The 16,065-nt window shown below is 39.6% G+C and overlaps 1 protein-coding gene across 1 annotated transcript in view; it reads right to left on the reverse strand.

The window, feature by feature from the left end:
* DNAH5 (dynein axonemal heavy chain 5) overlaps positions 1-16,065 on the reverse strand; it is a gene marked incomplete at its 5' end in the record, with an annotated part of 208,233 nt that overhangs the window by 165,928 nt on the left and 26,240 nt on the right. The window contains 7 exons of the mRNA XM_032415335.1: positions 498-585; positions 674-864; positions 2,116-2,355; positions 2,985-3,150; positions 7,199-7,344; positions 10,091-10,262; positions 15,527-15,733. Of these exons, the coding sequence (XP_032271226.1) occupies positions 498-585; positions 674-864; positions 2,116-2,355; positions 2,985-3,150; positions 7,199-7,344; positions 10,091-10,262; positions 15,527-15,733 (1,210 nt within the window). The remainder of the gene's footprint in view (positions 1-497; positions 586-673; positions 865-2,115; positions 2,356-2,984; positions 3,151-7,198; positions 7,345-10,090; positions 10,263-15,526; positions 15,734-16,065) is intronic.

The following is a 16,065-nucleotide window of genomic DNA, read 5'->3' on the forward strand; positions in this document are numbered from 1 at the left end:
AACAAAATTCATATCAGCTGTTATAAAATATTCAGAGAATGACTGAAAACCCAATTGAAAGAATTAAAGGAAAGTGTAAGGATCATGCCTCACAAAATAGAGAATACCAGTAATGAGACAGAAATACAAGAGTTGACTGCAAATTCTGAGGTGGAGAACATAAATGGAATTCACAAGAGGAGCTCAACAGATTTCAGTCTCTAGGGAAAAAAATCAGTAAATTTGAAGGTAATTTTCTTAAGATAGAAGACTAAGTTATTGATTTGAGAAATCACTGAGGCAGCCCCATCTGTGACATATACACTAAAGATACATGATTTATAATGGAGTCATTAAAATACATGGATTTTTATAGTATATCAACTTAAAATTGGCTAGTAGATTAATATTCCAATCAACACTGATTTAAGACTTGCATGGAGGGGAAAAAAATCCATTTGAGCTCCCTCAATGCTGGTTTTCAATGAATGGTTCAAAAAAACCAAAGGAACATTCACCTTGAGATTCGTTTCCTCCCATTTCAACATCAGAATCACTGTCTTCGTTATTCTGCGAAGCAGCCATTTTTCTCTCCTGCATCTTTTTCTACAAAGTAAAAGGATATTTTTCAGCTCGGTCCCATCCATAAAAGAAGCAGCTTCCATATAAAATGATGCCCTCATCCCACACCCACCTTGGACAGCAGCTCACTGCTCCACAGTCGAACCCCCTTGGTGACACTGACAATGCACTCCACGGCTTTGTTCAGCGTCTGTTGTATGTCCTCCAGGGCAGGGACCATGGTGATGTTGGGAATGGCCAGAGTGATGTCGGCCCGGAAAATGGGCAGGCTGTTCTGCTTCAGCCTAGATGTACTCTTACTGTCTGAGTTAACACAAAAGAGGGAAGACTTACTATTTTTTTTTTAATTTAAAATGGGGTTTATTTCCTTTTAAGCCAGGAAAATTAAAGCACCTAGAACAATACATAGGAACTACATTATCAGACAAATATTTGGGGGATGAATGAAAACTACAGAGTAACTCATTTTGCTCAATGTAACAGCAGTTCAGTGGAACCCGACACATTTTCTGCTGATATAATCTACTCCATAAAAGGCCACCCACTATGTGGAATCTGGCTTAATAATGTGAACTGTGATCTAAAATACTGAAAATGATGCTGTCCACACACCAGCAAGCTAATAAATTAGTTAAATGTAGAATAAGGAAGCGAGGCATGAAGAACAAGAAGAGCTGTCAGAATTAGCCAAAGTCAGAAACAAATAACCAGTTTGGAATTTCACATAAAACATATGCCTTTTCTACCACAGTGCATATAATTCAAACTGGGAGCAGTTAAAGAATGGAGAAGAGATAAAGTGTAACTCATCATTTATATCCAAGGGGCTTTTAAAGTTGCATATAGGTATAAGTATCGGTATAAGGCATAAATACATAAATGTGGATGTGTGTGTGTGTGTAACTTTATATAGTTGGAAATATCTGTAATATATAAAGTTGGGAAAGACATGTGATTTAATATTCAGCATATCAACCAATGCTTGATAAATTCTAATAATATCCCTGTGTTAAATAAAAGCCCTATCACTCTGTTCCATGCTGCCAATCAAAAATTCCTTCAATGTATCCACTTTTATTCATCTGCTTTTAATTAAGTATAGAGATGCTTCCCCTTAAATGCCAATATTCAAAATCAATCGGGTTTATTACCCTATCATTTTGCAATTTTAATTAATAATGTATTTTCATTTTTAATATAAAATTTAGTTTCAAAATGTCTCTAGATTTGATGGATTTTTGTGGCTCATCTGGGAAATGCAACACCCATTTCTGAATTGTGAAGAGAAGATGATTATATTAAGAATGAACAAACTGGCTGGAAAGTACTAAATTGACACAAAAATAGTAAAGAAATGTTCTGCTTTGGAGAGTATGGACTAATAAGATCTACTTCATAGAACTGTTGGGATAATCAAAGTTCATAAAGTATAAACTTACAAGGAGGCTCTCAATAAATGGTGGATTTTTAAAATTATTTAAAAATAACAGGAATACACACACAAGCAGCAAACATGGCTGGGCTGCCAGTAGGTAAACTGTGTGGAATTATTACCCCGGAAGTTCATCGTGTTGGAGGAATGAATACGCCTGCGGATGGCCTCTAGTGTGTTCCTTGTAACTTTCAGAAGCGCATCCATGTTTTGGTGGTTGAAATAGGACAGCAACCCACAGGCTTCCTCCTCTAACACCTCAGTCTCCTTCTTCTTTCTCAGGATAGTTGCCAAAGGCAGGAGGCCTGCTGGGGCCTTAAAGGATGATGTCAAGGTGTCAGACTTTCCTTCTTCTCTCTTTGCTGTTACAAGATGAGAAGATTGAGAGAGATGGAGAAAGAGAGAACCATCTACTGCAATTAAAGAGAAGAAAATTAAGATAATTACATGCAAGTTGAATAACACTTAAATGTCAGAATTCCTAGAAAGCAAGTCCATCAAAGAATAGGAAGAAGAAATTGGGGCACCGGGTGGGCCGATGGAGTCCTCTCCTCCTCGGTGTGAGGAAATAGGAGGAGAGACAGGAGCCATGGCTGTAAAGGCAAGACCAGACCTCAGGGACCTGGGTTCTAATGCTCTCTCTTCCATCAATAGCCATAAGGCCTTGGGAGAATCACTTTCCTTCCCTGCCTCTCAGTGTCCTCATCTGTCCTACAAAAGGTTTGCTTCAGTATAGGCAGGGAATTCCAATGGGAATTCCAACCCATCATCCATCCTACTCTACTGATAAGGTACATGCATATACAGTTTAACAAAAAATAATGGGATAAGTGACAATATGCTCAGAATCATAATTTCAGATTTATAAATGTCCTTATAAAATTGGGAGAGTGTTTACAGAAGTGTGAAACCAATCACTATGTAGAAATGAAATTTTAGTTTTCAGTAATGTCCTAGAAAAATAAGACCCTTCCATGACTCCATCTCTTACCCAAACTTTTGTTTTTTGAATCAGCACTATTCATATTAGACACTTTGTCACTTTCTTCTTTGGATAGAACTTCCACATCCAGCAGCATATTTATTAGCTCATTCACTGCTTCCTCCACTAATGAGCTCTTAAAATTTAGTATCTGAGCACCCTTTATACAAAGGTCCTATCAAAAAAAAAAAAAAAAAACAATTAACACAGTTCATATTTGTTTGTCTAGCTCTTGAGACCACATCAGTAACAGTAGTAATGCCATAGATTCAGCGTCTAGATGGGGATTTTGGCCTCCAACGATGCTTGGCCACGCCCTCACATGAACCAGGGCCAGGCATCCGTAAAAGAACTCATTAAAGATAGGGAACCAACTGGAGCAGCACAGGCAGACTGAAATTACACTTACTTCTCCAACAGTGGGGGGAGAATACCTCTGAAAGTTTCCCAGGAGACTCTCTTGCCATGGAGTATCCTTTATCTCACATCAATCTGCTCTAGCCAGCCTTCCTTCTCTCCTCCTCACCTTTGGCAACAAGCCAGAGTCAGCCCCTAATTCATTTCAGAGATTCCTCTCCCCTCTCGTGAGATTCCACGTTTCTCAAGAATGAGATTTAACAAATATAAACTAATATGATTGGGGCACTGGGTTCGATTCTGTAGAGACAGACAGATAATAGATGGATGGATGGATGGATGGATGGAGAGAGAAACAGATGATATAGGCAGTCAGTGATTTACCACCTGGTTGGCCAATAAGCCCATGCAATAATAGACTCTGTTGGCTGGGCACAGTCTCCAGTCCCTTTCCAAGCCCCACCATTACTCATCTTGAGACTCTTCTAATGTGCTCATAACAGCTGTATCCTCAGATCCTTGTGTCCTCAAATCTTTACACCATCCTCTTCCACATATTCAGCTAATGACCTTGATTTCTATAGCACAAAGCAAATGACACAGGGACTCACTCAACTCCCTGACCGCATGCCCTCACCCAGAAGACAAAGTGGCCTCCATCATCAACCCCTTTTCCTCCTTTTTCAGTGAATGCAGTATTCTCCCTTCTGTTTAAGAATAATCATGTAACCTGAGTTCTAAATCACAGATTCCCCTGCTTCCCCAGATACTATGCTTACTAGCCATTCCCTTTCTCCTTCCCCCTCAGCATAAGAACATACTAGATAAACTTCAGTGCAACATCTTCCTTTTCATCAAACTACCATAACAAATTTCTGCCTCAGGGCCTTTGCACTTACTGTTCCTTTTGCCTGGAATTCTCTTCCCCAAAGTTATTCACATGGCTTGCTCCTTCACTTCCTCTGCTCAAATGTAATCACAGAAGTCATCCCTGTCCATCAACATAAATCACAACTCTCTGTCAGATACTCCTTTTCTTCATTACCCTTTTAATTTTTCTCCATTGAGCTTATCACCACCTAACTTGTTGTTGATTTATTGGCTTTTTTGTTTGTTTGCTCTTCTGTATCCTGCACTTGAAAAGGGCTCCATGAAGGCAGGGATTTCATCTGTTTTGCTCACAGCTGTATCCCCAAGCAGTGGTTTGCATAGAAGCACCAGAAAAATTGTTGAAGAATAAATGAATTATAAAAGGTAAACAAATTCAAGGGAAAGCATTCACTTAATCGGTAATCACTGATTTTGGTAATCAAAAGGCAAATTAAAATTAGGTTCTATGATTTTGCTACTTAAATGAAAATTAATAAATTAGAATTTCTGATTATAAATTACAATAAATCTATTATATTTTATTTATAATAAATTTGTTTTATTATATACCTCATTATAAAATCTTTATTATAATTTATTACAATTACGATAAAACAGCACCTGTTGGAAGATAGTGAAATTGGTACTGTCACATTGCTGATGGCATTGTAAGTTGGTGCCATCCTTTTGAAAAGCAATTTGGCTACAAATATTAAGAGCTATTAAATGAAGCCACATCCTTTGATGCAATGATTTTACTTTGAAGAAGGAAATACTCCTAGAGGGGAAAAACATGATACATATAAATATATTCATTGCAGCTCTTGGCAAATTTGGGAACCATCCAAATGTCCAGCAACAAGGAACAGGTAAGTAAATTAAGGTACATAAATTCAATAAAATATTCTGAAGGCATAATTAAAAAGGTGACCATGAAAGCCACATAACAACATGAAAAATATTTCTTGAGAAAATGTTAAGTGGGAGAGAAAAACACCATTCACAACCTTATTAAAAGGCATATAAGTAGGCAATACACAAAAATTATAACAATGGCAGTCTAACTGGTAAAAATACTATTTTTTTCATATTTAAAAATATTCTAAAACTTGAGCTTACATTTAAAAGAAACATTTTTATAAAATAATCCTAAGAAGAGGGGTAATATTAAAACCATGGAGCCAAGTGATTTGCCCAGAGGGCAAGATCATGACAAATGAGCAGGGGGCCTGGGGGAATTTGGGGTCTAGACACAGTTCGTGAGTCTGAATAAAGGAGGAAACAGGGATTTCTAAAATGTAGACATTTAATTTTGATTATCTAACAGTAATTTAATGTAAACCAAAGATAACCGCATATGCAGGAAAGGGTTAACAGGACAGGCCGAGACTGCAATTGTGCATGCCAGGTTGGTCTCTGGCTGGTATCTGGGGGCCTGAATGTCAGGAAGGTTCCCACAGCTCCCCAGCCGATAAGACTGGTTCACTCTGCCTACACAGCCTGTGTAAACAGTGTGGCTAATGCTGCAAACCTGTCTTCCTTCTGGGTATCTGGAATTTGGGTCCATGCTAGGCAGAGGGTGCCTATGTGTGTGGCCAGACCCATTAAAAAACCTCAAGCACTGAGTTTCCCATGGGCTTCCCTGGACAGAAATGTTGCAAACACGTTGCTGCATTTTTGTTGCTGGGAAGAGAGTGAGCTCTGTGTGGCCCCTCATGAGAGCGAGAGAGCATAAGGAAGCCTACACATGCATTCCTCCAAACTCCCGCCTCTTCTCCCTTAGGGTCTGAGTATCTTTACTACGTCCCTGTAGTAAATCTCAGTCCTCAGTGCAACCAGATGCTGAGTTCCAGGAGTCCTTCTTACAAATCTTATATCTTAAGATTAAATGTTATCTTAAAGATTATCTTAAAGATTAAATCTAAGATTAAATGTTATCTTAAATCTTAATCTACCATTCTCATAAATCATCCTTCGAGTGGAGATGGTCTTGGGGACTGCTGACATACCATATTAAAATCAACCCTGATGAATTCTTATACTCAGGATGCCAACCAGGAACACTGCAAATGATGATGCTAAAATGACATTCCCAAAAGGCTGCTTCATGGAGGGAGCACTGTTTCTAGGATCTTAATCCCAGCATAGGGAAGAAAGTATTCCTTTTGCAAAAGAAGTTTGAGAAAAATGGGTCAAAGAAAGCCAAATGGGCTCTTTTCCAAGAGACCTTCTGACGGCCTTTATTTTAACATGTAAATGTGTAAAGACTCTGCAAGGGGAAAGGAGGAACCAGCCTTTACCCTGAGCAGTTTGAACACAGACCCAGCTTTCCTGGTTTCCTCCAGTGGCTCCGGGACCATGTACCACAGAACACCAGTTTGGGAAGTGGTGCTCTCCGGAAATGCTTAAAGAAGAAATTCTGTCCCACAGCTATTGAAAACAAATGTTTTGTTAATTAGCACTAGCTTACTGGAAACTTTTCAACAAAATAGCTTAATTCTTCAAAAAATATGGAAAAAATGAGAAATGTGTCCCATGGCAATTTCCCTCCTGCTGATCTGAAAAGAAATGACCTGTTCTTCATGTCTAGGTGATTCCTTGGATACGTTCCTCTTCAGTTTCAAATTACTGTCGGAAGTCTCTGCATTTGATCACATCAATCACAGACCAATCACAGACAGGAAAAAAAAATGTAATTTATGCTTCAAAAAACGCCCTTTGTTAATTATTTTAATAAAATGCATGAGAATACTCTGGTTTCTCTTCAGATCGTATAAATCTTTCACCTTTTAAAGTGCATGAGAGCAGGGGGGAGGGGCAGAGGGAGAGGTGGCTCAGTTGGTTAAGCTTCCGACTCTTGATTTTGGCTGGGGTCACGGCTCCACGCTGGGCGTGCAGCCTGCTCAAGATTCTCTCTCCCTCTCCCTCTGCCCCTCCCCCACCTCTCGCTCTCTCAAAAAAAAAAAAATTAATAAACACATCGATTTCCTAATAACCTTTGTCATTTGGAGGAAGTCTGCGCAGGTAAGCGGCTCCTCCTCAGGGAGCTGGCAAAGTGGCGTGCTGCTCATTTCTTCCAGAACGGCATCGATGCGGAACTCCATCAGATCGTTGACTCTGTCAAGCAGCAACTCGAGGTCCTCTTTGGAAAAAATAAAAGTGAATAAAAGAGATTAAGCATTTTGTTTCAAAAAAAAAAAAAAAGCACACAACTAGGGGGACTGAGTGGCAGTTGGTTAAGCCTCCGACTCTTGGTTTCAGCTCAGGTGGTGATCTCAGGGTCATGAGATCAAGCCCCACACCAGGCTCTGCTTGAGATTCTCTCTCTCCCTCTCCTTCTGCCCCTCCGCCCTGCTCTCATGCACTCTCCCTCTCTAAACTAAATAAATAAATCTTTTTTTAAAAATGCACATGACTAAACTGCAGTGCTGAAATCAGGATTAAAGTCGATCCAGATGGCTATTTCTCACTTGGTTTCTGCACACTGTCCTTCCTCTAACCAGCTTCCCACTCTCGCTCTCTCCACCGGCCTCACTGTGACTCAGACTTGAAGAGCTGGCTCGAATGCAGCGCCCCCAGGAGGCTTCCTGGGAACCTGCACATATTTCCAGCGGCCCCCTCGTCCTGCACAGGCACTGACCCCCTGAGCTTCCTTCCATGACCATGTGTACCACACTGCCTACTCATGTCTTTCCTTCTTCTGGAATTCCCCTTTGTCATCCTCTTTGTCATCCTTGCTTCCTACTTATTTAAAGTCTAGTGTCCAACAATAAGTATAATTTTTAAATGTAGTTTATCTCTGGGGATAAAATTAAATAGTGAATATATCTAGTTTCCAGGAAATTAACTAATTCATGTATTTTGGTAAAATTCCCTAGAGAACAGCCTATTCCACAGGAGGTATCCTGCAGATACTCTTTTTTAAGATTTTATTTTTAAGTAATCTCCAACCCAACGTGGGGCTCGAACTTAACAACCCCGAGACCAAGAGTCGCCTGCTCTACCGACTGAGCCAGCCAGGCTCCCCTACAGATATTATTGAAGTGAAATTCCCTCGATTTTTCTTTTACAGTTACTATCATAAGGTACATTTTTTAGAATTATGCTGAAGTAATATTGAGCACTAAGTTTCCATGGACAGAAAGGTCAGTTCTAGAGGAAATTAACACTTTTACATCAAAAGTAGGAATGATGGTTAATAAAGCTCCATCTAAGGGATAATACAGTTTCAACAGATACCATAGAGTGGATTCTCTTTTTTTCTGATATCACTTTTGTCTGGGGAATGAAGTTAAAATTGAATACAGAGAAGTCCATGTTATATACTCATGATGTATCAAAGACATAAAACACTCCCTTAAATAAATACCTTTGCTTCCTAAAGAATAAGGCCCTAAAAGTTTTCAATCATTTCTAAGCTAATACCAAGATACCAAAAAGTTCTGCCTGGTAAGTTTATTTCCTACTAAAAGAGAGCCAAAACTTTTCTGTGAGCATGCATGCTCAATATAATTCTTCACTGTTTCTGATTCTTGAAAGCTTCTTCAAGGACATCTGTGACCCAGGCCCCCCACCTCCAAGATGTCCACATCCTAATCCCCTTCGAATGCTACCAGATATGGCAAAGGGGACTTTGCAAATGTGATCAAGTTAAGGAACTTGAGATGTAGAGACTGTGCTAAATTATCTAGGTGGGAATTATCTACACTAGGTGGGGCCAGTATAGCCATAAGGGTCCTTGTAAGAGGGAGGTAGGAGAGTCAGAGTCAGACAGAAGACAACGTGCCCATGAAAGCAAAGAAACAGAGAGAAAGAGATTTGAGAATACTATGTTGCTAGCTTTGAGGATGGAGGGACCATGAGCCCAAAGGATGTAGAATGGCCTCTGGAAAGGATTCTCCCCCAGAGCTACCAGAAGGAACTACCTCTGCTGATACCTTGATTTTTAATTCCCTAAGAGTCATTTTGGACTTCTGACATCCATCTTAGATCTTTCACTTAAATCACAAAAAGAAAACAGAATTAGAGAACTAAGGAGAACTTCTTTAGAAACTAGCTCCTGTCTCCAACTAATGTAATAATAAAACATCCAAGTGTAAACATTCTAATGCTAATATTCTCTAGGAAGAGTAGTACTAAAGTCCACCTTGGTAGCCTGTTCCAATTTGGTAGTGAAAACTCTCACCATGAAGTTTTTATGCCATTCATAAATACCTCCTTCTAGAATGTTAGCCTATTTCCTCCTGTTTTAGTTCCCAGGGAGATATATTTTGGAAAGACTATTGGTTTAGAGGCAAGGGAACTGGGTTCTAAACTCATCCTTTCTGGGGCGCCTGGGTGGCTCAGTCGTTAAGCGTCTGCCTTCAGCTCAGGTCATGATCCCAGTGTCCTGGGGTCGAGCCCCGCATCGGGCTCCCTGCTCAGCGGAGAGTCTGCTTCTCCCTCTCCCACCCCCTCTGCTTGTGTTCCCTCTCTCACTGTGACTCTCTCTGTCAATAAATAAAATCTTTAAAAATAAATAAATAAATAAATAAATAAATAAACTCATCCTTTCTGCTTACATCTCTATCACATTAGAAGTCACTCAGCATCTCTGGATCACAGTTTTCCAACTTTAAATTGACCATCTTATTTAAAGTCTAGTGTCCAACATTAAGTATAATTTTTAAATGTAGTTTATCTCTGGGGATAAAATTAAATAGTGAATATATCTAGTTTCCAGGAAATTAACGAATTCGTGTCTTTTGGTAAAATTCCCTAGAGAACAGCTTAAGAATAACACTCCCATTGCATTATTTATATCACAGTATCTGGAAGAAATTATACAGTTAGACATTAAGAACTCAGCCTTACAAAATGAGAAATAATAACCATTCAGACAGTCTTACTGATCTTTGCAAAAGTGTTTTTTAAGTATATCTCAATGTTCAGTGAGGTCCAGCTCAGTGCAGCCAGGCCCGGTTGAAGAGCTTCGTCCACTTTAGCCAAATGAGGGGCCATCAGTGGCTCTATGGTGGGAGGCATTTTTGACTTCACTCTCTGATATTCAGCCAGCATCATCTGCAATGAAATGGAGGTCAAATGATCGATTAATATCACACTTTTAATATCTTGTTTTTTTAATCCAAAGGATGGCTTTTATTTAGGGTCCAGCTATAGGCCTCCAATAGCAGCCTGGCAGGTAAAGTGGCCAAAACAAAACAAGAATAGAAGATGAGAAATCTCTCCATAAACGTAAATTCCTAATCCAATAAAATACAGCTGAAGAAGAGAAAAAAAGAACTTAAGAGTAGGAGTTTCTCACCCCTTCCCCAGTCCAAAAGGGGAGAAAAGTTCTAAGGTCAAGTGAGTTTTCTAAACCACGTTATCAGTGCCTTAGCCTATGCATCACAAGGCTCATTCATTCAACTTTGTATGCTGGCACCATGCACTGCCTGATTCTCTGGGCACTTCTGATGGACCATACTCATCACCCAAAGTGCCGGGGTCACCCGAAGTCTGCCTCAGCCCGTTGCTGAAATCATAGGCCAAGTTTTGATGTAAGGCCCAAAGCATATAAGGAGTCAGGAACCAGCATCAATGTAAGTGTCACAGCTTTAGGTATCATGCATATGCCAAAGAAAACCAAGTTCACATCTCAGCCCACATCTCACTCCTAAAGTCTAGACTCATATATGGTGAAAGCCTGTTTAGTATCTCCAACTGAATACATAAAAGACATTTCAAACTTAGCATGTCCAAAACTGAAAGTTTGTTCTTCCCCAAAACCTTCTCCGCCCCCAGCATTCTCCATCCCATCCTACGGTGGCTCCTGTCTTTCACATCCACAGACAATCCATCAGGATATCTTGTTTGCTCCATATTCAAGAGATCTGTATCTGACCTGCTTACCATATGCACCATTCCCACCATCGCTGACTCTCCTCCAAATTATTGTAATGGTCTACCATTGTCTCCCTGCTTCCACTAATGCCCCCTACAGTCTATGCTCAATTTCGCAGCAAGAGGCATCCTTTCAAAATGTAAATCAGACTATTAAGCCCATTGCTTACATGGCTGCATGCCTTCCCATCTCATTTAGAGCTACAAGTTCTTTTTGTTTTTGCAGGAAAATATTTTTATTTTTATTTATTTTATTATGTTAGTCACCATACAGTACATCATTAGTTTTTGATGTAGTGTTCCACGATTCATTGTTTGCATATAACACCCAGTGCTCCGTGCAATATGTGCCCTCCTTAATACCCATCACCAGGCTAACCCATCCCCCCACCGCCTCCTCTCTAAAACCCTCAGTTTGTTTCCCGGAGTCCATAGTCTCTCATGGTTCGTCTCCCCCTACAAGTTCTTATGTGAGTCTGCAAAGTTCTACCCAGGCTGGTCCCCATTACCTCTCTGATCTCATCTGTAATCATTCTTCTCATCCCTTACCTAGTCCTGCCCTACTGTCTTCCTTGCTGGTCCCTAGCCTCAGGGACTTTGCATCCCCTTCAAATAATTACTCAAATGCCATCCTCTCAATTAGGCCTATCCCAAATACCTATTTAAGTTTGTAAACCATCATCAAAAACTACCTACACACTATCCTCTTTGCCCTGCTCTATTTTTGCCTATCACTGTCTAATAGACTATGTAACTTAGACCTATTTTTAAGGTTCATGGGTTATTTGCTGTATTACTCAACTAGAATATAAGGACAAGAGTTTCTATAAGAACAAGAATTTTGTCTGCTTTGTTCAACGCACCTGAAACAGTACCTGGCACATAGGAGATGGTCAATCAATATTTCCCTAATTTATTAATTAGTTGTTATCAGGAGCATTTGTGATTAGAAACTCATGGATTCTGTTCCTACACTGAAATTTACCTGTTGTATAATATTGAACTGTGTCAGTCCTTTGTTCATATGTTACCATTTTAAATAAGACTAAAAGCACTTCCAGCCTATCTTTTTTGGTAATGTTAGTATTAATAATAATTAATTGTAAGAAGGTAACTTGAACACACTTCTCAAATACAACTGTTTTTAAGTTCATATTTGTAATATGCATGTTGATATTACTTTGTCATTAGATCAATGTTTACCCAAGTGTTTTCCTTGGATTACTAGCCCTAAGAGATTCTATTAAAAAAAAAAAAGAAAGAAAGAAAAGAAAAGAAAAATGGTCCATGGATGGGTAAGTTTGAAAAACACTGTATACACTATCTCCCCTCTTGGACAATCACAATTAATATTAATGATTCTGAGAAAACTGTAAGAACAAAGTAAGAAGCCCAATGAAATTTTCTGAATTTTGTTAAACCCAACATTTCCCAAACGGACCACATAATCCTTTCTTCATATAATACTTTTCCACAATTTCACTATATTCTTTCAATTTCCATGAAAGCCACTTTGGAAAAGCCTACATTGTGTGGTTCTATGAGCAGCTACTTACACATTTGCTGAAGCGTTTATCCACGGCTTATCTTTTCTCAATGTCCATCACTTACTCTATCTGGGAAGCAAATCATTTTACTTCTCCCCTTTTATCCTTTTTAACCCCATGAGATATTATTCATTTTATAAATGATAAACTGAGGCTTAGAAGGGTAAAATAATTTGCCCAAAGATAATGGTTTGTATCCAGATCAAATTGGCTTTAGAATCTATACTCGTAATTGTTAGTCTAGGCAGGCTCATTTCTTTTTGAACTACATTCCAAGGAAAAGTTAAAGAAAACAATCCCTCAGCTACCTTGGTGTATCTGTGGGAGCCAGAGAGCTCTGTTAAATATTCAGCACAATAACTCTGCAACATCGGAGGTAGTCCCCCAAACCCTCCGAAAGATCTGTTCCTACCAGCCACTCGTGTTGGGTGGGGACCTTTCACTCTTTCAACCTCTAAGATACAATAAGTGTCAACCAGATGACAATTTACTTCCTTGAACTGTCATTTATATGACATTTTAACATTTTAAAACATTTTTTGATCCTCCTTCCCTCACGGTGTAGGATACATGTCCTCTCTCCTTGCATCTGGGTGGACTTATGGAGCCCAACTGATTACAACAGAAGTGATGCTAAGACCTATGAGGCTGTCCTAAAAGCCATGCAGCTTCCTCTGTGTTTACTGCAATGTCCTCTCTTAGGACCCTGAATTACCACATAAGAAATTCTACTACTCTGAGGCCTCCATCCTGAAAGACCACACATAGATGCTCCAGTCCTTAATCCCAACTGAGTGAAACTTTGAGCTATACTCATCAAAGAACCAGACACGAGAATGAGGTCACTTTGGACCTTCCAGATCCAACACCTGCCAGCTGAACTAAATAATCTTAGTCAATGCCACATGGAACAGAAGAATCACCTAGCCAAGGCTTGCTTAAACTCTTTATCCATGAAATCATGAAATATAATGAAATGATTGTTTTAAGCCACTACATTTTGAGGTTGGTTGCTAACCTGCAATAGATAACTGAAATAATAATTCTGTGGACAAAATTATTATTAGCAACTTTATATTCTGATAAATATTATTTCTTAGTAAAAAATACTAGTTTCTTTGCAAATATGTAAATTGACTAAGTGGTTTTCCTAACAGGCAAGAAAAGTCTAAAGGGAATCTCAACATGCTGACCAGTATTTGATGGGCCCACATTTGAGGAATATCGGTCCATTGACAATATTAGCTTTTTAATATAACATGAAGGAGTGGAAAACAGTAGACTACAAGTCTGGGTTCAGGTCCTACTTCTGCCATTTACTAGATATGAAAACTTGGCTAAGTCATTTAACTTCTCTGAACCATGGTTTTGTCATAAGATAATATAATAATATTCTATCCCAATTACCTAACGTGGCTATGGATAAGATCACATGGAATAATGAATGGTTAAAATGTAAAGCATTATGCAAAGGCATGGCCTCACTGGCCTCATCCTATGAGGTTAGGCGGTATAAAACTGTAATGAGGTTTTCCACTTGTCAAATACCATGGCTGCATCTCTGCACTCACCTTGCACAAGATGCATTTGTCACTGATGATCATTCCCTCCCGCAGGAGGATTTTCTTACCCTTTCTTCCCACTTCAATGACCAATCCTTAATTTTATTTGTATACTCATCCTCCTCTATCAGACCTGTTAATATTGGGACAACCAGAGTTTAGCCTAGGCCCTCTACTCTTATCTTTATTCTCTTCCTTGGAGATCTCACCCAGGACAATGACTTTAAAAACCAACTATATTTCAAGTTTATTTTTTTTTAGTAATCTCTATGCCCAATGTGGGGCTCAAACTCATGACCCCAAGATCAAGAGTTGCATGCTCATGGGGTGCCTGGGTGGCTCAGTCAGTTGAGCATCCAACTCCTGGTTTCAGCTCAGGTCCTGATCTCATGGGTCATGGGATCGGGCCCCACGTTGGGCTCCATGCTCAGAGGGAGGCTGCTTAGATATTCTCTCCCTCAGCCCCTTCCCCCTTTCATGCTCTCTCTCTCTCTCGCTCTCTCTCAAATAAATAACCTTAAAAAAAAAAAAAAAAGTTGCATGCTCTTCTGACTGAGCCAGCCCCTAAATACCAACTATATTTTTAAAACTCTCAAAACTATGCCTTCCACTTTGACTTCTCCACTCAACTCCAGACTTAACATATCTATCTGCATGAATAACACCTCCATTTCGAACTCTAAAAATCATCTTATGCTTCAGATGGAAATTACTGATTCCCTCCTGTCTTCCAAAATATAGTAGATCCAGTCTGCCATCTCTGTAAATGGAACTTTCATTCTGGGCCACTGCATGTTACTGAGCAAAAGTTATACAGAAAAATGACCTACACAGTAATACATAATCGCCCTACTTTAGTAAATCCATTGCGTCGCTCACACCAAAAACAAAGTAATCATCCTCGAGTTCCCTCAATTGACATTATTCTCTAATCCACTGATTTACCACTCAGCTGCCACCCTATTTTAAGCCACCCTCATCTCCAACCTGAACCAATACAACAGCCTGCACGCTGCCTTCACACTGACACTCTTGTCCCCCTAAAATCTATTCTCTACCTAGCAATAAGAACAATTTTTATTATAAAAAACATCATGCCTTTTTCTCCTGCTTCAATTCCTACAATGGCTTCCTGGTGCATTCAAACTTATACCCTGGGTTTATGAGATCGGTGATGAGCAGGCCCTTGCTGACCCTAGAGTCTCATTCCCTCTCAGTCTCCACTTCAGTCATCCTGGGCACTTGCTACCCCTCAACAGTGACACACCACCAGATTTTTTTTAATACAAACTGGGGCTAGCCAGAAAGGAGGAAAAAAATTAAAGTACCATACCTTCATGTTACTGAAGTTCTTTTTGTATACATCCCGTTTCTGGAACAGGGCAGCTGCAAATGGTGAAACTTCTAGACCCATCTGCATCATGCACTCTGTTTCTCTAAATAAGGTTAATATCTGAGGATCAAAGTTTACAAACAATTCCCCTGTGCGTGGAGCCTTCACCAATAAAGACGCCTCAAGTCCTATGTGAATTTCTTCAACCTGTGTGAAGAGATCAACATTTTTACTATTGGAAAGTTCAATGCCTACACAGGGTATCTAGCTCAGCATTTCTGGGAACGCTGACCAGGAAGTATTCTTACATGGATTCAAGCTTCTCAAATTAAAGACACCACTCTTCTTCTAAGGTCACTTTCAGAAAAGGGCCTTCAAGCTTCAAGTGAAGCTATGCAGTCAATCCGACAAAACGTCTGGGTTGTGACTCTCTCACACCCAACAGATAAGTAGACAAGAGTGCAAGAGTGGTGGCTTCTCAAAAGCCGTTTAGCTCCGAGGTACCTTCATGCCTACTCCGTTATTTTTCCTAACAAAAG

This window comes from Phoca vitulina, unplaced genomic scaffold (genome assembly GCF_004348235.1).
Source record: "Phoca vitulina isolate PV1807 unplaced genomic scaffold, GSC_HSeal_1.0 scaffold17, whole genome shotgun sequence".
NCBI classification, from domain to species: domain Eukaryota; kingdom Metazoa; phylum Chordata; class Mammalia; order Carnivora; family Phocidae; genus Phoca; species Phoca vitulina.